General features: G+C 39.6%; 1 protein-coding gene across 1 annotated transcript in view; it reads left to right on the top strand.

The window, feature by feature from the left end:
- Positions 1–25,574, top strand: part of NTRK3 (neurotrophic receptor tyrosine kinase 3) — a 477,242-nt gene that overhangs the window by 90,919 nt on the left and 360,749 nt on the right. The window contains exons 2-3 of the mRNA XM_032233717.1: positions 19,941–20,015; positions 23,763–23,834. Coding sequence (XP_032089608.1) covers positions 19,941–20,015; positions 23,763–23,834 — 147 coding nt within the window. The remainder of the gene's footprint in view (positions 1–19,940; positions 20,016–23,762; positions 23,835–25,574) is intronic.

A 25,574-nucleotide genomic window follows, 5' to 3' on the forward strand; every position in this document is an offset into this window, starting at 1 on the left:
AGGCAGAATGATAGTAAGATAGTATCTTAAATCTACTTCCTCTTTATGACTAACAGGTAATGAGGCAACAAAGAATCAGTACCATTAGATAAGGACTTCCATCTGTTGAGTCCTAATTTAATCATGTATCCTCTAAACCAGTGGTTCCCAAACTTGGCAACTTTAAGACTTGTGGACTTCAACTCCCAGAATTCTCCAGTTAGCTCTTCTGGCTGGAGAACTCTGGGAGTTGAAGTGCACAAGTCTTAAAATTGTCAAGTTTGGGAACCACTGCTCTAAACCACCAGCATATCTCAGATGTTAGGAGTATCATTGAGTGATAGAACTTCATGACTGCAGCTTGAATTCCTAAGATCAGGCAGTATCTTTTTAAAAAGTGGTTAATCATGTATTCTCAAGTTGGTGTTAATTCTTCATGATCTCATGGATATATCCCCTCCCCCAAGATAATCTGTCCCCAACCGTCAGATTTTCTGATAGGACTCATGGCTATTGTAATTGAGCATATTTTGCTGCTAGTTGTTTTTTCTTCTCTCTCCTACCACCTTTCCCAAGATTATAAACTTCTCCAGATAGTTAGGTATTCACATAGTATCCAAAATATGACGATTTAAGCCTGGTCATTTGTGCCTCAGGAACACTAGGTTGATTGAGTTTATGATCCATTTGTTTGTTTTCTTGGGAATCTGGTAGGATGGTATTCACAGGACTTTTCTCCAATAAGGAAGTTCAAAGATATAAATACTCTTTTGATCTTGCTTCTTCACAGTTCAACTTTAATTTCCATAGAGTGTTACCGAATAAAACATTTCCTGCATTATTATTATTAACAATATTCTTCTTCTTCTTCTTCTTCTTCTTCTTCTTCTTTCTCTTCCTCTTCTTCCTCTTCCTCCTCCTCTTCTTCTTCTAGTTCTTCTTCTTCTTCCTCTTCTTCCTGTTCTTCTTCTTCCTCCTCCTCCTCCTGGACCTCCTCCTCCTCCTCCTCCTCCTCCTCCGTCTTCCCCTTCTTCTCCTCCTCCTCCGTCTTCCCCTTCTTCTCCTTCTTCTCCTTCTCCTTCTTTTCCTCCTCTTCCTCCTCCTCCTCCTCCTCCTCCTCCTCCTCCTCCTCTGATTCTACTTATTTTGCTTCCTCTTCTTCCTCTTCTGTTCCTTCTTCCACTTTTTCCTCCTCTTCCTTCACTTCTGGTTCTGCTTCTTCTGGTTCTGCCTCCTCTTCTGCTTCTGCTTCCTCTTCCTCTTCTGAAACTCGAGTAAGCATCTTTTCCCATCCTAAATGGAATAATTATTATTTGTCTAAACCAACCTATTGACTTTTCTGGCTAAACTTAGATATGAATCTAATTTTTTTCTTCTTCTATTTCCTATCCAAAATTCAATTCCCTGAATTGCAATGGTACATGAGATGCTAAGCCGATAACCAGTTCCATGCTTGAGTAAAGCTGGAAAAATTCTAAGATATTATCAAGCTTCAAAAAAAACAAAACCCTTTAATTTCTTCTGTTTCAGTTGGAATACTTAGCAGGCTTCTTGTATTTTGGAAAGAAGCAGAGAAATATTTGTGCTATATTAAGGATGCGTTTTTAACAGTAATGTTTATGAGTGAACATGACAAAATGCTTTGAAGAGAAATGCTTAGCAGGGAAAAAACAAAGCCAATAGATGCCAAGTACATTGGTGGAATTCCTATCAGAGAGAAACTGCTTTCTGGTAGTTCTATTTATTTTTCCCCCTGCTGTAATGTTAGAAGTTAATGATTAATTATTTTATACAACTTTTAACAGATATGAGACATTGGTCATCAATTAAATACCATAATAAGGGAATACTTGAAAATAAATCCACCATGCTAATAATTTTAGAATAAAACTAGAGAGGAGAAAAATCACTCAATTTATAAGAAATTATTTCCTATTAAAGGTAAAAGTAAATATTCCCCTTGCACATGCTTGCTAGTTGTTCTCGACTCTAGGGGGCAGTGCTCATCTCTGTTTCAAAGCCGAAAAGCCAGCGTTCTCCAAAGATGTCTCCGTGGTCACGTGGCCAGCATGACTAAACACTGAAAGTGCACGGAACGCTGTTACCTTCCCACCAAAGGGGGTCCCTGTTTTTCTACTTGCATTTTTTATGTGTTTTCGAACTGCTAAGTTGGCAGAAGCTGGGAGAAGTCACGGGAGCTCACTCCGTTACACAACACTAGGGATTCAAACCGCCAAACTGCCGACCTTTCTGATTGACAAGCTCAGTGTCTTAGCCACTGAGCCACCACATCCCGTTATTTCTTATTAGGTAGATGAAATTTTCATATATATATTTTTCCCAGTTGACCTGGCACCACCATTTTATTTGGCAGTACAAAGCCTAATTAGAGTGGGTTTAATGAAGAGAAAGCTTCTTTCTGGTAGTGAAGTTTCCAAGGCAACGTTAGCAAATAGTAGGACTCCAAATGTCATCATCTCTTTTGAGTTGCTGTTAGCATCACCGGTTGTAACTGACAGTCTTCTGGATTTGCATATCTACCTCTGGCGCTTAACAGATAAAAACAATTATGCTTGTTCCCAGATCAGGTAGACAGATGGTTTGTAGTGAAGGTGATGAGCGTGCCCTCTTTCTACAGATCTGCTTAAAGATTAATAAAATATCAACTACCGACATAAACACTGCACTGCAACGGAAAAATTCCAGGGATTGTTTTAACAGAATAACAGAGTTGGAAGGGACCTTGGAGGTCTTCTAGTCCAACCCCCCCTGCTTAGACAGGAAACCCTCTACTACTTCAGACAAATGGTTATCCAATCTCTTCTTTAAAACTTCCAGTGGATGGTAATCAACCTGTAATGTAATCTCCCCAATTTTGGGCTTTGCAAATTTCAGAGGGACGGTGTATGTACATATTAACAGAGCTATAATGATTCATTTTGTCCATGGTGCTTTGTTTCCTATATTTTATGGTGGTGTTTTTTCCCCCTTTATGGTGTAGAGCAAATCAACTCTACCATGGCAAATCATGATATTTTCTGCAGTGGTGACAGTCACCTTTTCTGATTCTTCTTGATAAATCCCCATGCAGGTAGTAACACCTGCTGTAGGTTGGCATGAGTCCTTGGCCTTTTGGTTTCTCTGTCCTGAAATAAATAGGGATGAATTTGAGGAATCTTTGGTATTTTCTGAACTTGGTTGTTTAGAATAGAATAACAGAGTTGGAAGGGATCTTGGAGGTCTTCTGGTTCACACACCCCCACCCCCACCCCCGTTTAGGCAGGAAACCCTACACCACTTCAGACAAATGTTATCCAATCTCTTCTTAAAAACTTCCAGTGTTGGAGCATTTACAACTTCTGGAGGCAAGTTGTTCCATTGTTATAACTGTCAGGAAATTTCTTCATCTTCTAAGTTGCTTCTCTTCTTTATTGGTTTCCATCCATTGGTTCTTTTCCTGCCTTCGGGTGCTTTGGAGAATAGCTTGACTCCCTCTTCTTTGTGGCAGCCTCTGAGATATTGGAAGGCTGCTATCATGTCACCCCTAGTCCTTCTTTTCATTAAACTAGACATACCCAATTCCAACAACCGTTCTTCATATGTTTTAGCCTCCAGTCCCCTAACAGTTTTGTTTGTTAGTGGACTTTTGATAGGTCTTGAGTATGGATCTAGGCTAAGTTATCTGAGATTTGTCAAAGATTTTTTTACTGGTAATACACAAATCCATTACACATTAATCACAATAGGAACATTTAAATCAATTTACTAAGGTGTTTTACCTACCTTGGATTAAAAAGAACTTTCTGATAAATGGTTTCAGCTAATGACAGAAAATGTCTGGGAAGAGTTAAGCGATGCAATAAAATAAAATATTTGATCAAAAGTATTTCTATGGAATTATTAATCTGTCCTATCTTTCTCTGTCTCCTTTAAGAAAAATGAAACACAACACAACACACAGGAAGTTATATCTGCCAAAGAGCTAGGAATTTAAAATATTTTATGCTCCACTGTGATACATTTGAGATGATACAGAGAAGAAGTGCCTCTTCCAATACAGCAGAGATCTCTTGCTTTGAGCAGGGGGTTGGACTAGAAGACCTTCCAGGTTTATTCCAGTCCTATGGTTCTATGAAACCATATTGTCTTTTAAAAAAAAACTGTATGTTTTTCCAAGTGTGGCATGTCTTTTCTCTAGATTAAAAAAAAGAAACATCAAAATCATTTACTTTCTCTCATGGGGAAAGTGCTCCAATTCTTATTAATGCTCTTCTGTATTGGAGAGGAGCTTGGAATTTGAGGCCACAATTTATAAACCAGGAATGAAGGGCCACTGGCTGTTTCTTTTCCTCCCAGCCCTTTGTCTCACTAGCCCAGATTGCAGTGTCCCCTGTGAATTCTGCTGACCGAAGAACAAACTGTCTTTGTTTGGGTTATTTATGGCATGTTTTGGCTTTTCATTCTGGCATGCACTTTGGGAATGTTGGCTCGCTTTATCTGCAGATGGATTTTAACCCAAATCAGAGCAGGGTCAGATTGTTGGCACATGGATGCCTACTCAGTGTGACCATTGGATGCATTCTTAGTAGCTTTTTGCCTTAGAGGAAGACATGGACAGAACTAAATGTAAGAAAGGAAAAGAGGGTGACTCTCTCTCTATGGATAGCTAAAGGGAGCTAAACAGAGCCATTTTTTCCATTATTTATTTATGTGAGTGCCATGCTCCATGGAGGAAACCACCCATGTTTCCTTAATGACCAGTAGAAGCCATGTCTCTGTAGAGTGGTGGGTTGCACATTTTGTTACTACTGGTTCACCGCACGGGTGCGGGCTCACTTTGCGCATACGCCGGGCCTTCCATGCAATAGGCTCCCCCTGTAATATCCAAGCAGTAGATTTCGGAAAAACTACCAGAATAACGGTTTCCAACAATGGGACAATTTCATTTGGTGAATTGTTTTTCCCTTCTTTCTCCCAAGACAAGGAATGCATATCAATAAAAAAGAAGCATGACTGGGATGACTGTCCTAATCTCGATTCCTCCTTTTGTTATTTATTTTAATCTAAAAAAGGGGGGATTTTTTTTCTTCTAATTTTTTTCTAGATTACAAATTAATCTAAATTAATTAAGTTATGGAAATGCTAATTAAATTTATGGAAATGCTAGTTCTTCAGGTTCTGCTCAGACCCACAATTTCTGGAGGCAACTTCTGGCCCACAAATGTTCTGTAGGAGCTAGAGAGAAGTTGTTATATAAAAACTACTAAATTATCTAACAAATTCTGCCTAAGGATATCTGTTACTATTATCCTTTTCATCTTTCCTATTACCTACTCTTATTGGCATCTTACTATCATTTTGTTGGTTATATCTTATGATTTATGATTTTCAATTTATCACTTCGTTGCTGAAATGTACACTGAGAGCTTCTGCACCAGAGACAAATTCCTTGTGTGTCCAAGTACATTTGACCAATAAAGAATATTATATTCTATATTCTGCATTCTACGTCTATCAATGCTGCCATGAGTACATTTCAGTGTGGGTATCAGCCTCCACTAAGGTGACTTAACTCTGAATTGGAAGAGAGACAAAGAAACGCAAGAAGGTGAAAGCGCAATTTGCAATGAGAGCATTGGACTAAGACTTTTCCTTCTTTAAGAAAAGGACCATGCAAATGTGAGGTTTGAAGACTGCTGTCCTTAGGTAAGAGGAAATGAAGGTGGTGAGAGAGGGAAAATAAAAAGTAAATAAATGAATGGGGTGTTGGGTGGTGTGTGTGTGTGTGTGTAATAGTTAACTTTGAAACCTGTTTGTTAGCCCATGCATAGAGACTATGTTATCCATGCACGTCTACTTTGCAGAGGTTATGAATTTTAAAGACCTAATTCCCCTCAAAGAGTTGGGATTTACTGCAGAAAAGCCTCAGCAAATGAGATTGTAACCGAGCAAAACCCAAATTCCTCCCTTGTGTGGTGCTAAAGGAGGAAGGGAAGGAAGAGTGCTACCTGTTTGGTCTCTCTGCACAATGATTGCAGCTGTATATCATGTGTGGTTTAGAGAATTTACAATATAGCCTTAGTCTTATTTTTACTGCATGATGACTTCCCTTCCCCCCAAAAAAATTCAAGTGTAACCTCTGAAAGGGATAGGGTACCCTTTCCTCTCTGAGAGGAGGATGAATTATCCTGCACTGTTTCCAGACCAGTTATTTTTCTCAACCTGAAGCACTCCCTTAGCCATTCTCCTTTTGGGAAATGTCTATAGTTCAGGAATTAAGCCATCTTGAATGGGGATTCCAAGAATCAGTCACAATTCTTAGACTAGGTTGGAAAAAGTGAATCTACATTTATCTTTAGTGTTACACCCTGATGAAGGATGCTAATGCCCCTCCTTGTCATCTCAACAAAGCCATTTCATCTCTTGGCTGATCTAGGAATACAGAACCCACAAGCTTCAGAGTTCATATTGCATTGGTTTATGACAGTAGCGTCAAATTCAATTTCATTGAAGGATGCATCAGGATTGTGTTTGACCTTTGTGTTTGACCGGCCAGCTGGTCTTCAGGTTTCTGGGGCTCCAGCATGTGCGAAGACCAGCTGGCTGGCATGCATGCGCAGGTCAGAAACCAGAAGACCAAGTGGCCGGTGCATGCATGAACTACGGTCAGCTGGTCTTTGAGTTTCTAGGGTTCTGGTGTGCGCATTACAATTTGAGCACTTGGTGCCAAAAAGGTTCACCATTACTGGTATAACAGATATGGAGGGGACCTTGGAGTTCTCCTAGACATCTCCAATCCTTTTTATAGGAGGAAAATATCACCTTCAAAAATCTTTTTTTACCCCTCTTCTTCATAGCAACAGCTTTTTAGTGCCTGGTTATTAACTTTTTATTGCTTCCATACCAAAGGTATTAGTTTTTTGTGCTTCTAGTTACTAAACCCATCAAGACCAGCCACAAATTGTTTATAGCTTTCTTAAACAACAGGGAGGAGTGGGCTCTGTGGGACTGCAGGAAATGCACAAGTTGCCTGTTGGTCTCAAGGTACAATTCAAAACCCTTGTTAATGTTTATAATGCCCTTTGTGGCTGACACCCTCTTTCCCTGTTCCATGATCATCTCTCAGCACAGCCTTACCATCCCATCTGCAAAGGGATCCTGTTGATCTCCATACTAGGTCCCAGGGCTCAGCAGCATGGAGCCAAATCTTTCCGTGGTTTCCCCAATCCTAGGAAACTCCCTCCTGCCTGAGGTCAAGATGGTCCTCTCCCTAATAGCGCTTAGGAAAGAGGTTAAAAACCCTCTTTTTCTGGTGGGTTTTTGGATAATAGCCTTGGTGATGGGTAGCTGTTGAATCAGGTGGCTTTGCTTCCATTTAAAACACTGACCACTGATGAAGTTGATGAAGGGTTGGACACTAAATAGAGAGAAGCAACCTGGAATTAAGGAGAAACTTCCTAACATTGAGGACAATTAAAAAGTGGAATAGCTGAACTCCAGAAATCATGGATCACTGAAGGTTTTAAAGAAGAGACTAGATAGTCACATATCTGAAATGGTATAAGTTCTGCTTGAACAGGAGGTTGAACTAGAATGCCTCCAAGGTTCTATTCTATTCTATTCTATTCTATTCCATTCCATTCCTAGTTTTGTTTTACATTCATCAGTGATGATTGGGATGGCCCAAAAGCGTTGTAAAATAAATAAGGTCCTGGATCATCTTGTCAACTTGTTATTGATACTTTAATGAAGATAACTTAACTGTGAAGGAATCACGAGGCTAAGCATTTCTTTTATTTTGTACTTTATTCTATTTAATTGTGATCTCTGTATTCTACATGCTGGTCTATGATGAACAAATATTTGATAGTGATGATGATGAAGATCATTGTTGCTAGTTGCAAAGTTTTGTCCAACCCATCACTGCTCTCCAACATTCCTCCAGGCCTTCCTGTCGTCTACCATCTTCTGGAGTCCATTTAAGGCCACACCAATTGCTTTGGTGACTCCACCCAGCCACCTCGTTCTCTGCCGTCCCCTTCTTCTTTTGCCCTCCATCATTCCCAGCATTAGGCTCTTCTCTGGTGAGTCCTTCCTTCTCATTAGGTGGCCAATGAGACCATTGGCCACCTAATGAGATAATAAGCATTAAATGGTATTTGAGTTTCCTCTTCAGAATCTGGCCGCCTAAAGAGCAGTCAGAATTGATGATGGATAACTGTGGTTAACTGAAGATAGCTGAATTAGGATTTGTGTGTGTGTGATATATTCCACTATAATGCCTGAATTTCTCCACCATACAGTTGCCCTTAAACATAGGCACCGCTTTTGGCAATATTGGATTTTTCCTCTCCTGCTACCTTGGAAAATTAAGGGGAAAAGGGGGCAATGGGGAAAGCTCACACTGGCTTCTCAGGGGAAAAACAAATAGGCTTAACAGGAAGGTTTTGGATTGCATTCATGCCAAGTTAGGAACAGCAGAGTGGTAATTTAGTCTGTCGGTTGGATTTCTGCATGCTAACTCCCAGCAGCATGAATGGGGAGTTCCGATTATTTGTCCCAACATGGACTGCTCTTAATTTACTATTTGTTCCACATGAGTGTGCAAAAAAGGCTCTCTTTGGCATTTCACACTGAGGCAATGTTTGGAAAGGGATTGCTAGTTTTGAGCATCAGATTGGAACAAATGGCCTGCAGCCATCTTGATCTAACAGAATTTGCCAGGTGCTGCTCATTTATTCCTTGCAACAGCCTTTACTCTTGTTCCCTAGTCCCTAAGCTGCACAGACCTCTGATTTTTGACTTTCACCAAGAAAAATGCATCTGAAAAGAGAAAAGGGAAGCCAGCTCAGCAGAAGCAGTAACATATGGGCCACATTAACCTGTGTAAAACAAGCATTTCAGCTGTCAGGTTTATAACACAAGGAGGAAACCCGGTATAAACAAGTTGTTATAACAGGGGAGGGGGGAAGTGTCTGGCTTGGTGTCTTTTCTTTTGATCCTCTAATGCTGAAGTTGTTACCAAAAGATAACAACTGCAGCAAGCTTGTTTTAGATGAGGCATAGCATTAAATGACTTTTTAGCTACAATTTCAGCGAGCACAGATGTTACAGGTTTCGGGAAGGGAGAGCTTGGAGTTTGTCCTCCTTGCGTTAATTAAAAATGTGTCTGAGCTCTGTAAATAAAGTTACGGTATCTGTGGGGTTTAGACGGCGGGGGAATCGGTTGTGAATGATGTGTGCAGCATTCTAAGTCTGCATTGCAACTAGTTGTCAATACAAGTTATTTTACAGTGGCATGAAACAGCTATACATGATCTATCCAGCATGGGAGTTCCATCAATAATGGACTCTTTCGGTATTGGGGTTGGGAAGGTTTAAAAAGGCAATCTTGATTAGTAGAAAAAAAACGGAGCTTTATGTTGGCTTCTTCTTCACAATGAGGGGCTGGAAACTTTATCTCTGGCTTTATAAAACACTTTACATACATTCCCATGTAGCTTCATCAGCTAAAGCAATATGTTTATTGGGTTTTCGCAAAGTCGCTAAGACCTGGCTGTTCCAGCAGGCCTGGGGCTGATGAGTTCCCAGCCCCACTCGAATTGCTGATTGTTGTGTAGTTTTTAATCTCTCTTTGCATCCTGTCTTGTTCGTTTGTTTTTGTATTGTCCCCTTCCCCATACGTCTGTTCGCCGCCCTGAGTCCCTCCGGGGAATAAGGCGGCATACAAGTCTAATAAATGGAATGGAATGGAATGTTTTGAACAAAAAACTCACCTTGGTTTGCAATCTTGGTCTAGTTTCATCTAAACTTTGTGTTTCTCTTTCCCTAACCCTTTCTCTTCTATCTCTGTCTCTTCTATCTCATCTGTCTATCCTATCTGTCCGTCCATCTGTCCATCCATCCATCTATCTAGCTATCTAATAAATATTTATTTCTATAGCTGTCAATCTCAGTTGCAACATGGCATAGTAACCCTCTCTCCCCTCCTTCCCTTCCTCCCTCCCCCTCTCTCTGCCTATCTCTGTCTATCTTCATATATGTATCTATCTCTATGTCTTCTATCTCATCTCTCTATCCTATCTGTCTATCATCTTTCTATCATCTATCATCTCAGTTTGTATACATCCAAAAAAAAAAAAAAACCAACCCCACAGGAGCTCAGCAACCATCCTTTCTCAAGACTTGAGAGAATCTCCAAGTGTTCAGTTACTTTCTACCTACAGCTTCATCTTCGATCCACCAATTTAGTGATAAGCTTAAGAAAGATTTTCTAATTCAGATAATTCAGCAGTAAAGTTGATCACTTTTTGTTTCCTTTCTGCAAACTGGTAAAACAAAACCAAAAAAAATTCTGTAAATTTCTCATCAGTCAGGATTAGACTTCAGCAAAATTATCCCTTTACTTTCAAGTAACATCTTTTGCTTAACTGATCACCACTGCTGGCCTTTCAGATCTACAGCTGTCCTTGGCACCTTTGGGGTCTTTGAATACAGATGACAGACTGACCAAATAGAACCTGTGCGATTCAGAGGATAGAGATTTAGATATTGTCCTGTGAGCTCTAATCTTATGATAGATAGATAGATAGATAGATAGATAGATAGATAGATAGATAGATAGATAGATAGATAGATAGATAGATAGATAGAATTCTTTATTGCCCAAGTGTGATTGGACACACAAGGAATTTGTCTTTGGTGCAGATGCTCTCAGTGTACATAGAAGAAAAGATACATTCATCACAAATCACAAGGTACAACACTTAATGAGAGTCATAGGGTACAAATAAGCAATCAAATCATACTAGGAAGCAATATCAATATAAATCGTAAGGATATAAGCAAAAAAGTTACAGTCATACAATCATAAGTGGGAGGAAATGGTGATAGGAATGATGCTAAGGTTAATTTATATTAAAAGCCCCACCCACCACCCAGGCTGTTACAACACACAACAACAATAGACACACAGCCAGCACCAATCAGCACCAATCTACCAATCATGTATGTGTGTATGTATGTATGTGTGTGTGTGTGTGTGTGTGTGTATGTATGTATGTATATATATAAATAGTGTCACAACCCCTGGTATGCCCCAATTATGGGAGGAAGCTAACTGCTTCCATCATCTGTCAATTGGCTCGTCACAAGAGTCTATCACGACAGAAACCCAATATTTTTACTGTTGCCTTTGTTATATTTGTGTTATATTATAGTCTCCCTTTATTTATTTATCAGCACAAATATAACACACACACACACACACACACACATATATGTTGTATTTGTGCTGATAAATAAATAAAGGGAGACTAGTATAGATCTATTTCAAGCTATTTAGCTCTCATCAGCTAGCCATACCCTTACTGGGATTCGAACCTGTGTTATAATACACACACACACACACACACACACACACACACACATATATACACACACACTCCCTTAATTCAAGTATTTTTTTTTAAATAATATCTGATAATCCACAATGATCTTCAATCAAAAATTATTTTAAGTGAATATCTTGTTCCATATTGATACAAAATGTGTTGAATTACTAAGGTGTATCACAACAGGGGTGTCTTTTAATCATGGTCTGCTATGGTTATGTTGACTTCTATTTCTCTTAAGTACTCTAAATAAACAAATGCAGCACTGAAATAGCATTATGTTTTAATGAATATTTAATCAGAAGCATTCCGTGGAAGTGATTTCCTGTTAGGAGAGCATGAGATAATAGCTTTCAGAACCCTCCATACTCAAGTTCAGAAGAATATTGATGTTGGAATAGTTGGAAGGGACCTTGTAGGTCATCTATTCCAACCCCCCTCCCAAACAAACCATGCACCATTTCTGACAGATGGCAGTCCAGTCTTTTCTTGAAAGCTTCCGGTGATGAAGTTCCCACAGCTTCTGAAGGCAACTTCTGTTCCATTGGTTTGTTGTTCTCACCATCAGAAAATTTCTCCTTATTTCCAGGTTGAATCTCTTCTTGTTCAGTTTCCATCCATTATTCCTTTTCTGGCCTTCAAGCACTTTGGAAAAAAGCTTGATATCCCCCTCCTCTCTGTGGCAGCTGCTCAAATATTGGAAGACTGCTCTCCTGTCTCCCCTGGTCCTTCTCTTCACTAGACTAGCCATGCCCAGTTCCTTCAACCATTCTTCATATGTTTTAGTCTCCAGTCCCCTCATCGTCTTGGTTGCTTTTCTCTATACTCTTTCTAGTGTCTCAACATCTTTTTTATACTGTGGAGACCAAAACTGGTAAAGATGCTCCCCTCTGACTCGGAAGGTTGAGAGTCCAATCCTAAATAACAGCAGATGTTTCTCTTTTCTAGGGCATAAAGAAAAAAAAAATCTGCTGTGAACTCCCCTTAGGTGTCAGGAAGGGGATCCATCCAGTAAACGCTCAGTTCCATCCAGTTGCCCCAACTTTATCCTGAATGAAGGCATTACAGAGTCATAAAAGGGGAGTTTTAGTTTAATTGCAAAGGCAGGAATTAAATTAAAACCTAGGAACCAATCAATCTTTTACTCTCTGGTGATGTTGTTTGTGAACATTACATAAGGTGCGTTATGAATTATTAGCTCAGCCTCAGCCAGTAGAAAGCTTAACACTCCCCCTTTATATCTTGTGTGGGTGGCTTGCTTTGCCCTTTTAAATGCTGCCTGATGATTTGTGAGTTGCTCTGTTACTCTTGTATTTCTGTTGGCTGCAGTTTCTTAAAGCTGAGTGCAGGAGGTGCAATCCAGCTGAAGTGGGCTTTAATGGAAAGCTATGGAGCCTATCAGCTTCCTAAGCACCAATCAGTCTCTGTTCCTCTGAGTTCCATTTTTCTGACAATTGCTGGAATCAATGGGGAGAGGCAAAGAGGTGGGTCCTTTGTGGCAGATATTTTGAGAAACAGGTTCCTATCTGCCTTCATTCTCTTGCTCTGAATTCATTTATTCGTCTTTTGCTTTTTTTGGGGGGGGGGGTGGTTAAATCTGGTAAACCTACTGGATCACTGAAGGCAAATGCTTTCAATTGGATCACTCAATGTAACATGCCTGGGTAACAAATCAATTTTCTCGTTACCCTGCAAGATAATAGCGCCTAGCACACCGCTCCCCTTTCAATTATGTTGCATTTGCATGCCACATAATAGTTGGAGTTCAGCATGCCTGCAATCCAAATGCAGCAAGGATCCTTGAGTAAAAGGAGTATATTCTCCTTTGCAGGATCCCTGGCCAAGAAAGTTGGAAAAGGCAATCATTATAAAGGTCTGTACATTTTGTAGCCTCTTTTAATAGTCTGATCCCCCAAACCTGAAGGCCTGATAGTGAAGCACCTGCAGAAAGTTCAGAGAACATCAAGAACCCAATACTATGTACTATATAAGTTGATATTGCAACTTCCTCTCATTTTTTCCTAAGTTTTAGCATAGAACTCCAGTGGTAAGATCACACTTGGAATATTGCATCCAGTTTTGGTTGCCCCAATATATATAAAAAAACATATTGAGACTCTAGAAAGAATGCAGAGAAGAGCAACAAAGATGATTAGGGGACTGAAGCAGAGGTGGATTGCTCCCAGTTTGGCCCAGATTGGCCGAACTGGTAGTGGCGGTGATGGGAGGCTCTACCCACCTGCCCGGATGCTTCTGTGCATCCCAGAAGTGTTGTGCGCATGTGCGAGCGAACCGGTAGGTCCGGGATTTGAAACCCACCTCTGTACTGAAGGTTAAAACATATGATGAATGGTTGCAGGAATTGGGTATGTCTAGTCTAATGAAAAGAAGGACTGGGCGAGACATAATAGCAGCCTTCCAATATTGAGGGATTGTACGAAGAAGAGGGAGTCAGCCTATTGTCCAAAGCCCCTAAGGCAGGGCAAGAAACAATGGATGGGAACCAATCTAGAACCAAGGAGATGTTTCCTGACAGTTGGAACAATGAACCAGTGAACAATGAACCCACTTGCTTGCAGAGGTTGTGGGTGCTCCAATACTGGAGTTTTTAAAGAAGAGAGTGGACAACCATTTGTCTGAAATGGCATAAGGTTTCTTGCTCAAGCAGCAGGTTTGACTAGAAGGCCACCAAGGTCCCTTCCGACTCTGTTATTCTATTGTTCTCTTTTGTTTAAAGTTATGTATTAGATTATGTGTTCCATTGTATCTGGATGTGTGGTTTCCCATGGCATTCCTCTGAATGTGTCATATCCAAGGAACCAGGAATGTGCCAAGGAATTACTTCAGAGTAGTTTCTTTATTGTTGCTGGTCTATAGGCAGAATCTTGCCAGACTAAAGCAACTGTTGGCATAACTATTAGATATAGAGCCGAGGTGGCACAGTGGTTAGGGTGCAGTACTGCAGGCCACTTCAGCTGACTGTTATCTGCAGTTCAGCGGTTCTAATCTCACCGGCTCAAGGTCGACTGAGCCTTCCATCCTTCTGAGGTGGGTGAAATGAGGACCCAGACTGTGGGGGCAATATGCTGACTCTGTACCGCTTAGAGAGGGCTGAAAGCCCTATGAAGCGGTATATAAGTCTAACTGCTATTGCTAACTGCTATTGCTATGCCCCACAAACTGCTAGGGAGAATCCGCCTTCATCCTGTTTCTACACACCAAAGATTCCAAGCTACTTGTCTCTTTGCTTCCCCTCCCTCCTGCAACTCTAGATTACATTCAAGCACATAATTTGCATAAGTATACAGTATATATGATTGGTTACAGTATTTGCATACATTTGTGTATCACAAGTTCAAAGTTCTAGACTTAACATCTCTGATCATATGGATTCCCCCACCCTGATAATACAAATTAAATGCTGACTATGAACTCTGACTATGGGCAGAGTTCCTTGTCAATGGAAAATGTGTGTGTGTGTGTGTGTGCACATGAATGGTTTTTAAAAAAATTTACAAATGGATGAAGAGTTCTCGCATCTTTCGTTCACTCTAATAGTAAGCAGGAAAAATAGGGTTAACCTGATTCACATTTCATGAACAAATGTTTGGATCCGATCATTAGTGTCACTCAGCGGACAAATCTAAATCTTACAACATGGTTACGTAATCTTGTAACTTGGTTCAAAAATAATATATCAGTGCCCCTTAGACCAAAACTGTGGTTAAAGTAATAATACAGTACCAAAATTTGTGCACAAAAAGAAAAAGTGGATTTTCACACAGTTTATCTTAAATGTCACACTGGAAGAGTGTTGTGACAATACATCTTGGACAGCCACAAATGATAAGGACTGGTTTATCCATCACTACATGTACTGACTGTGTTTCATAGATTCAGCTCAGGACAACATAACACAGTCTCCTTTATAGTATTTATACCCATTTCCTTGGTATTAAAAACCGAATGAAATGTTGAAAACATGACATTCTTTGGGTAATGTTTGCCATTTTGTTTTTGTTTCTTTTTTAAAAAAAAATCTCTACATTTTTTGGGTAGACCTGATTGTGTGAAAATGAAATTACGACGAGATGGAGACAGATGTTTGTAGCAATTTCTCTTGCATTGTTTTTCCTCATTGTATTGTTAAACATAACACTGCAGTCTCTCTGCAGATGTTAGCCTAGCTTTATTATCTACTAATAGGTTGTATTGAAAGGTGTCAGATGTGACATAAGTGTTTCAGTTGTCCTTCTTTTATGACATGTCTGTCAGAATACCCTGGGCTCATGGAGACTGGTACCATAAAGACACATTTAAAATAATTGTTGTTGCCATTCCATTGATGTTGGAAGAACACATCTACGCTCTTAGCATAATTGAACATACAAAATGGATGTTTACATATGTTACCGCTGCAGATCTCCTGTGAAAATACTTCTCCACTTTGTGAAAAGAGGTGAGGGATTGCAGCTGTAAAAAAAATTGGACTAACAGGGATGCGATCTTGTGCATTGGGATTGTGCACAATAAATCTGTAATATTTTTAATCATTTTAAATTCGAAATGGGAATATGAAATTGACACACAGGTAGAAACCTTACCTACAAAATGTACATGCAACCATATACCTTTGGGAGAGTTGTGTAAAGAAATTAAAATACGGGGGTTAATTAAGTTTCATTAATCACAATGACATTGTGAAGTGGTATGTATAACATCCAGATTTTTTTTCTTGAATATTCTTTTTGTAAAACAAAATAATCATTAAGAAATGGAGAACAGAGCACAGTAATTAGCGAGCACACAGCAATGGCATTGATTTGGGAAATGGTTGTTTAAAATGTCTTGACCTAGAACATGAACATTTCACTTAACACAAATGAGGCTTCAATTGGAACGCTAATCAGTCGCATAATCATTCAAACTCACAAAGCCATCATTAAAAAAAAAAAGCCATATAAGTGAAGTGAGATAGTGGGAGAGGTGATTGAGAAATATGAAATTGTTAGGATGGTGAGCTTAGGTCAGAAAATGAATGTAATCTTTCTCTCTCATGGAACAACATTTGCACATGAACATTGAACTTGACTGATGCAGCCAATGCAGTCCTAGGCTGTATCAATAGAGCGATAGTATCAAACTCACATGAAGAGTTAGTTCTTTATATAGCACTGGTAAGACCACACCTGGAATACTGCACCCAGTTTTGGTCACCATGATACAAAAAGATGTTGAGACTCTAGAACAGGGGTGTCAAGCTTGATTTCATTAAGGGCTGTGTTTGACCTCAGGAGGCTGGGGTGGGCGTGGCTGGGTGGACGTGGCCTGCTCAAGGTCACTCATGTCAGGGGTACCTGTGGTGGTCCAAGGGCTCCTGAGCTCTGTTTTCAGCTGCAACAGCCTCCTGCAACCTTCTGCCATCAAAAATGGCCCCTCCCGAGCTCCCTTTTCCTTGGCAGGGGCACCGTGAGCTGGTCCTTTGCTGTTTCCAAGGTGGCCCCATGGGCCAGAACTAAGCACCCCAAGGGTGCCTTGAGTTTGACACCCCTGCTGTAGAAAGAGTGCAGAGAAGAGCAACAATGATGATGAGAGGATTGTACGATGACCTGCCTATGTCTAGTCTAATGAAGAGAAGATCTAGGAGTTACACGATAGCAGTCTTACAATATTTAAGAGGCTATCAGAGAGAAGAGGAGGTTGACAAACTCCAAAGCACCTGAGGGCAGGACAAGAAGTATCAGGTGGAAAGCTTATCAAGGAACGATTCAAATTTGAATTAAGGAGACATTTCCTGATGGTGAGACCAATTAATCAGTGGAACAACTTGCCTCCAGAAGTTGTGAGTGCTCCATCACTGGAGGTTTTCAAGAAGTGCTTGGACAGCCATTTCTCTGGAATGGTATAAGACCTCCTGCTTGAGCAAGGGTTGGACTAGAAGACCTCCAAAGTCCCTTCCAACCCTATTACTCTATTATTCTGATGTGTGATTTAGAAAAGACAAAACAACAAAGTAATGGGGATTGCAAAATTGATTACCTTCCAAAGGGAGTTGGCAGATCCTTGGAGGGTGAAGCCATCAAAACTTAACTATCCATATTTTTTTGGCGAATAGTATCATGTCCTGAAATCCATCTGAGTAAAGAATCTAGAAATGGATCCTAAGGCTTACATATACTTTTAGAACTGCACTTATTTCTTCTGGCTGTCATACTGTAACCAAACTGTGTATCTCAAATTACTACCTTCAGCTTAATGTCTTGTAATTTCATCTCCCAAAATTCTTAGGTTTAGGAAGAAATTATCTGTTTGAAGGAATATTGCTACAGGTTAGGCAGCAATAGAAAATGGGACTTTCCTGGGCCTCAGAGGCACCCACATCCCTGAGACTTTTGCCTAAGAAAGCTTTGCATGCCTAGACTAAAGCATTTTGAATATGTTTCCTGATCACAGACGCTACATTTTATGCTAAAGATTTTACCCCTATGCTGAAATTGTATGTCTAAATTATCCAAAACATTATTAACAGTTTTCAATGTTAGAAGGGTTTTTTTTAAAAAAAATATATATTAATTTCTCCTCCAGTTAATATAGCTTGTTGTGATTTTGCTTTACGTTAATTTGTTGTGGCATATCTATATTTTACATTGTGTGCCTTTAATTGGAAACTGTCTCGGGCAACAGTTTTGAAAAAAAAAGCAGGGTGCAAATACTTTAAGCGTGTTCCATAAAAAGAAGAGCCACAATTTGAAGTACCTCAGAAAGCTGATGCCACTGCAGTAATGTGCTAACTGAAATGTACAGTCTCCCTCCACAAAAAATACATTTATACACTCAAATAGGCCCCAAGCTATTGTACAGCAATTCTGATTGGTTGTTTAGTTCTTTGAAGGGTCCAATGCTGCTCTGAGGAAAATCTGCCTTCATTTTTCTTCTGGACAGCTCCTTTTTTTACTATTACTATTATTATTAAAACAAGATTTTACAAAGAGTTAAAAGCTGCAGAAATGTAGAGGACACGTTTTTTTAAATCTTTTTATCTCTCTCGGTTTGAGCAACAAGAGCTCTTGATTAATTAATAATGACAAAATTGATTTATTAGCTAGGTTTTCTTTAGTGAATTGGTTAAATAAGGGGGGAAAAGAGCCTTTTGGTTTTTTTTTTAAATGACTATGCCTAGGAAAGGAAACAGTACTTTTGAAGAGAAAAAAAAATCTTGCGTTTAGGGCAGCGATGGCCAACCTTTTAGACACCGAGTGCCCAATTGCGCATGCCAAAACTGAAATGTGTGAGAATGTGTGAACATGGACATGTGCATGCTCGGACAGGCACATGCATGGACATATGTGTGCATATGTGTGGACATGCACGTGCATGCATGGACATGCGTGCATGCACAACAGAGACCCGAAGAATAGCTAACGGCGGGAAGGCAGGGCATCCCAACACTGGCAGCGCAGCAAGAGGTAAGATCTTTTTCTTTTGTGAGCTTCTGTTTCAGTGTTTGCAGGGAAACAGAAGCTCACAAAAGAAACACCACAGAGATCTGACCTGGGGCGAGGGCTCTGTGTGCCAACTCTGGCATGCGTGCCATCGGTTTGCCATCACGGGTTTAGGAGATTATCTATTTAATGCTGGAGGCTTTTCCATGGAAGAGGTGTCATTCCTTATTTATCTGCCTCTTGAAGATACTGCAGGACAGCGGTTCTCAACCTGTGGTCCATGATATCATCACAGGGTATCCATGAATACTTGAAGAAATGTGATGGTTTAAATTTTGAGTTACGTCTTGGGGGTCCGTGGCCACAAAAGGGATTTAAAGGGGCTCCATGGTGAAGAAAAGATTGAGAACTACATCTGTAGGAGGCAATTGAAGGAAATACACCTGCTGAATGTATCAGTTAATTGGAGGCACACTTTTCGCTAAGGTTTTGCTCTGTTACTCACAACAATTAATAGACTAAATACTGGAATCCTACCCAGTCTTATTTATGTGCAAAGCAATGTTGAATGGTTTAAAATTATATCCATTTAATATGGTCAATAAAAATAATAATTTGGGTAATTCTTCCTATGCAGGAAGTCTCCTATCATTATTTTATGTCATATCAAGGTTTGCTTGTGGTCTTGACAAATTTGTCTCACCTATACCAGATCCAAGCATCATAAAGTTATATGGTGTGTGGATCTGGCATCATAAAAAGCCAGTTGAAATCATGATGAAAGCCACCAACTTCAGAGATTGTCAGTGCTTTCTCCATCACTGGTTCTACTGCACGGTCAATGGTTCCTCTGAAATTTTTTCAAGAGACAACTGGGGCTTTCGTGATTTTCTTTGAAGGCATTGAGCTTCTCATCCAAGTAGCTTCTTCAGCTCAAGAAACTTCTTCAATGAGAAGTGAAACATCTTCAGAGAAAAAGTCCAGTTGCCTCTTGGAAAAGCATCTTTGGGACAACCATGACCTGGGTTACTAAGAATCTCCATAGATGGTTCATTGGAAAGTTAATGCATTGTATTTCTCTATTAAAGTCACCTCCTTTCCTCCCCACCCCATTATCTCCCTATAGATACATAGAGTATTGGAAGAATTTGCAGACTTTGCATGCCGTAGATATGGAGCTGTACACGGGACTCCAGAGATTGTGAGTATTGTGTATTGTTTAATGAGTGTCTTTGCCTCAGTTTGAGAGAACAAGCAAAGCTTGACCAGGTCTCTGTTCTTTTCCACTATCATCAGAAATCATAGGTAAAGTATGTTTCTAGTATGAATATTTTACATACTCATTGGGCTTAATACCAAATATTCTTGTGGTTCAATATACACAGATAAACTTGGACTTAGAAGTGTTTCACTGAATTGCAAAATGCACATCACCCACCTTTTGGCCTCCTCCTGCCATTTTCTGAAATAAAGTGCTATCGTAGGTTTCATGAAGGGAGTTGAGCTTTTGCTGAGGTCGCATCTTCTCACACCAAATAAGCCAACATTAATAGGTGAGCAATTAAATTTGGTTCTGGAACTACAGATCCATAAAAGATCTCCAAAGGTGAAGTTTACAAATTAGTGGGCCTAACTGCAGCTGGGATTAGATGCCGAAAGAAAATAGAATCTCCATTTGTTTCATGTAGCTGGTCATTCTGATAATTCGTCCGGTGCAGAATTTGTAATTTTGGTTTAGATTTGGGTGGCTTGGACAGAACGGTTTGCTTCTTGTAGACCAGTTTGTTTCATTGGATTTTGGTGGATTAGAAGGTAACCTACCTTCTAATCACCTGCCCTGAAATTGCATATGGGACTTTATAAAACACCCTAAAACAGGGGTCTCCAAACATGGCAACTTTAAGACGTGTAGACTTCAACCCCATGAATTCCTCAGCCAGCTTCTGAGAGTTGAAATTCCACATGTCTTCAAATAGCCAAGGATGGAGACTCCTGGAGATTCCCATAGCTGGGAATCCATGTCCATACTGAGCATGATGCTGTGACTCAGCCTGTTATCAATTTCAGGCTTATCAATTTCAATTTCATATTCTGAAAACTTCCATTTTAAATGTTTCTCAGGGATTTAAATTTGTCAAATGCCTTCTGTCAAGAAAGCAAATCTTACGGTAGCTGCCTCTCCCCACAAGTCAACACACACACACACACACACACACACAAAAAGCAATTTTGCTACGTTATTCTGAAACTTACCCCCGAGAAGCGAATGTCCTCTGTGGGATTTATCTATGCGTGCTTGGAAAGTGGCTTACTCAGAATGTCTCTAAATTTAGTGCTGGAATTGTGATTGTGTCTCTGTGTTTCTGCTAGTGAAGGGTTTTTTAAAACAAAAATCAAAGGAATAGATATAGACATATTCCCTTACAGGAGGAGAAAATAATATGTAGTAACCGATACTCTTATAAAGCATATTTGTTGTGTTAGGAACAATCAGAAACATTTACGTCTTATGAGACATTCTATCAGAAAAGTTCTATTTGAAAATGGCACTCTAGGAGAATGAATTTGTTTGCGAGACCTTTAAAAAGGTGAGTGTGTGCAAGTCACAATTTAGACTTTCAGCTGGATGTTGCCATTGTTTTACTTGCTGATAACTGTTAATTTTATCATATTTCTGACTCTTATTTGATGGTTATTGCTGTGATTACTTTTCCATTTTTTAATGGCCTACTTAAAGAATTATAAAGAGGTAGGATGTATGGAGCTCACTGTTCGTTGCAAGTATTTTATTATATTTTATTATATTTTATTATTATTATTATTATTATTATTATTATTATTATTATTATTATTATTATTATTATTAATTGGAAATAGAAATCCAGTGGATAAATAAACCAGCAACATTTAAATAAGCATGTACAGTACAGTACTTTTTTTTTAAAAAAGGGAGACATATTTTATTTATTATGTTTGTTTATTATGTTTATTTGCTGAAATTGTAAGTTACTATAAGCCATAAGAAAATGATGGAGAGATGGAAAATAGTACTTGGATGCCTGGCACGGATTGCTATTCATTTTCCATCAAGATGTTTGGTCACTGATTGCAATTTTCAGTTGCTTGGGAACCAGCTGCTGCTCAATGACAGAATGCTCCCTTGGCCTACACAAGTCCTGCTAGAGACACGGAAGTCAGGCAAAAAAATAAAAACCAGTCTGAAACATGGATTTGATTTAGACCTATAATATGATTCAGATCTCCACATTGATTCAGAAAATTGATTGGCTTTGGACTCCAATTTGACCCATCCCTTTGAATCAATCGGATTCAGACTTCCAAACTGATTAAAGGACAAGATTTTAAATTGTTTAGAGAGATGTAGAGGTCTTTGGTTTGATTTGACACTTCACTTCAAGTTGCTGAATGTAGCTTAGAAATCTGATTTAATTGAGAGAATTGATGTGGTTTCCATTTTCCCACCCATCCGTTCTTTGGTTTAATTCTTAGTAGCAGTTCCAGTTAAGGCTGAGATGGCTAGTTTGCTATCTAGTAAGACTAGAGATAGTCACTTTATGGAATGGCAGATGTCATTCTTCTATAAACTTCCAGGATCCATACATAGCAGGGCAAATTGCAAGGGATGCTGGGAGTTGTAATTGAGCAACATCTGGGGTACCCCATGTTAGCAACTCAAGTTGTAGAGCACTTTGAGGGTTAATGAACGGATGATCTGACTTTGATATATGCTTCATTTGTTTGAGACTAAAGCTGTCAAAAGCATTGAACTAATGCCTTAGGCAGACGAAATGCTTCATTTTGCCTTGGAAATCCTTAAAATAGCTATGCAAAGTTGGCTGGTATTCTCCCCACTTTTGGAATTGTGGAAATGATACACACTGAAGTTAAATTAATCATGGGGCAGCCTGCTGCTGCATCTTATCCTCTGAGGGGTTTCCTTTTCCTTGGAGGGGGGGAAGTGATAGATTAGATAGACAGACAGACAGACAGATAGAGAGACAGACAGACAGACAGATGCATGCATGCATGCATGCGTACATAGATAGATACATAGATAGGTAGATATAGATAGGAGAGAGAGAAGAGAGAAAGATAGAAAGATGATAGATGATAGATAGATGATAGATAGATGATAGATAGATAAAAGGGAGAAATAGTGAAAGATAGATGATAGAGAGAGAGAGAGGAGAGAGAGAGAGAAAGAGAGAAAGAGAGAGAGAAGAGATAGATGAGTGATAGATGAGAAATAGATGAGAGAGAAATGAGAGAGAAGAGAGAGAAAGAAAGATAGATGAGAGAGAGCAAAGAGAGAGAACAATATAGATAGATGATAGATAGATAGATGATTGATAAATAGATGAGACAGAAAAGAGATAGAGCAAGAAAGGTAGGTAGGTAGGTAGGTAGGTAGGTAGGTAGGTAGGTAGGTAGGTAGGTAGATAGATAGATAGATAGATAGATAGATAGATAGATAGATAGATAGATAGATAGATAGAGAGATAGAAGAGAGAGAGAGGGAGGAGGGAGGCAGAGAGACATTCATAAAAATGTATTACATTAAGAAAAATGCTTTAAAAATCTGTGTACCTTAGGCAGAATTGTCAAAAAAGAGAGAGGCACGTTTGCACAAATGTGCACTAAATGCTTTTGAATTTTAGTGGAAAAGTTATTCAAAAAAGAAAGTGAAGTTCAAATAATTGTAGTTGACATATTTGGCTGCCCCGGTATTGAGAAAAAACGATCTTGACAGATTCGTTCCCCAATGAAGGGGAAATGTTTTAAAGGTCTCTAGATTCAGGCTGGCAGGATAGTCTTCCAATTATCTCTTCTGATTCAATATTATGTGAGATCTCTGAATGCCTGACTTTCACTGATTCTTTCTTTCTTTTATGGGTTGCCTTTACTGTCCTTTTGCATCTCTTTGCAGGACAATCACAAACTCAGGGCTCCGAAGCATCCAGCCGCGAGCGTTTGATAAGAATCCTCACTTGCATTACATGTAAGTAGATTGGGTCCTCCCCCTTACCCCTTCGTGTCCCATGGTTACTTTTTGGGGAAAGTTTTCAGTTGCTTGAGATGGAGGTGGGTGAAATATGGCAAACGACAAAGCAGTGAAGGCACTTTGGTAGCTAGATCCTCATGGCTCAAGTGAAGACTGCTTGTTGGCCCTCTACATTCTAGAATGCTAATCAAATGTAACTGCAATGGGATTGTTCTGTCCTCACTACACATTTGTCTGTGTGCAGCTGAACATGCATCTAAACCCACCTATTCTCCAATAAAACAGACCATGTGCATAGATCTGAATGCTTCATTGAAAGAACAGGATGTGGTGAAACTGGGGAAAATAGGGATACATACGATGGGAACCAAATACAAGATAGACAGTATTGAGTTACTGCTGAACATAACAATGAATAAATACAAGCAATTTAAATATCACCAGCGATGCTCCGTGTGTGGGATGTGTTTTTGTCCCATGGATGGCCACGTTTTTGTGCCACAGATTAAGACAGATTCTTCTTTGTGCTTCTGCCTTCTCCAAATGCTAAAGGAAATGGAGCCTGGCTTCCCAGCGTGTACTTATTTTGAGACTGTGGGCTGATGGGTAAATGGGTTGAGTTAGCTTCAAACAATATACTTGGTATTTGTCACTCCAGCCACTAGATGAGGCTAGAGAGCAACAACAGAATGTAATGATCGTGTTAGGGTATTTATCCCTCCGGCCACGAGATGGGGCTAGAGAGCAAAAACAGTATATAAAAGTTATATGCTGTGGCATGACAGGGATTGAATAAAAGAGAGTTTCTGCTATTAAGCAGAAGCCAGATTATGAAGATAATTGATGATGAAAGGGATAAATTGAATTTTTTTTAGTAACAAAAATTAGACATGGGGTTCAAATGACAGCAGCTTTACACATTTCACATAAAACAAAGGGTTTTTTTTTAAGGCCAAATTATTTTTTTAAGTACATTGCAAGAAAGAAGCCTCCCCCTTCCTCCCAATACATACATACAGTTTTCTCAGCAGGGAGCTTGTTCAAGATGCAATAAGCTTCATGGGGGCTCATCTGAGCATATTTTCTCCACTATTCTTAAATACAATTTGGATCACTGCTGTTCTTCAATTATGGGTTGCCATCTCCAGGGTTTTTTGAGCAAACTGGGGTGGGGTGGGGAGCTGAGCTGATTGGGGAAGAAAACTCAAGTGTGTTTCCATGGATGAATACATCCGTGGGCCTAGCCATCTGTCGACATCATCTGCCATTCACAAGAGCACCATGTGGTAGAATAGCCATAGTCTTTTGAATAAGCTTAGTCATTAATTTAAATGCTTAACCTTTCCAAATGACTGGAAAAAGGATGGCTAAAAGGAGACCTTAAAAGATGATCAAGTCATTGATAACACTGATAAAAGTGAGCCTTAGTCAAGAGAGTATCATGCAAGTTACATTGGATTTTAATAAGCTGTTGTAGGAGAAGAGCAGGCAGGGCTGGAGGAAGAGTTAAGTGAGCCATCAGTCTAGAGTCATTACAATTCCACAACTGGTGCAACTCCCTCTTGAATTCCATTGACCCTTCTCTAGTGCCAGTTTAGTATTAAACATTAGTTGATTAGATTCTTGTGTATAGACTTGAGCTGGGGTGTCAAACTCAATTTCACTGAGGGCCACATCAGGGTTGTGTGAGAAATGAGATGTCTTCCAACAACCGGTTCTCCGAACTGCTTGGAAAGT

This window comes from Thamnophis elegans, chromosome 16 (assembly GCF_009769535.1).
Source record: "Thamnophis elegans isolate rThaEle1 chromosome 16, rThaEle1.pri, whole genome shotgun sequence".
Lineage (NCBI taxonomy): Eukaryota > Metazoa > Chordata > Lepidosauria > Squamata > Colubridae > Thamnophis > Thamnophis elegans.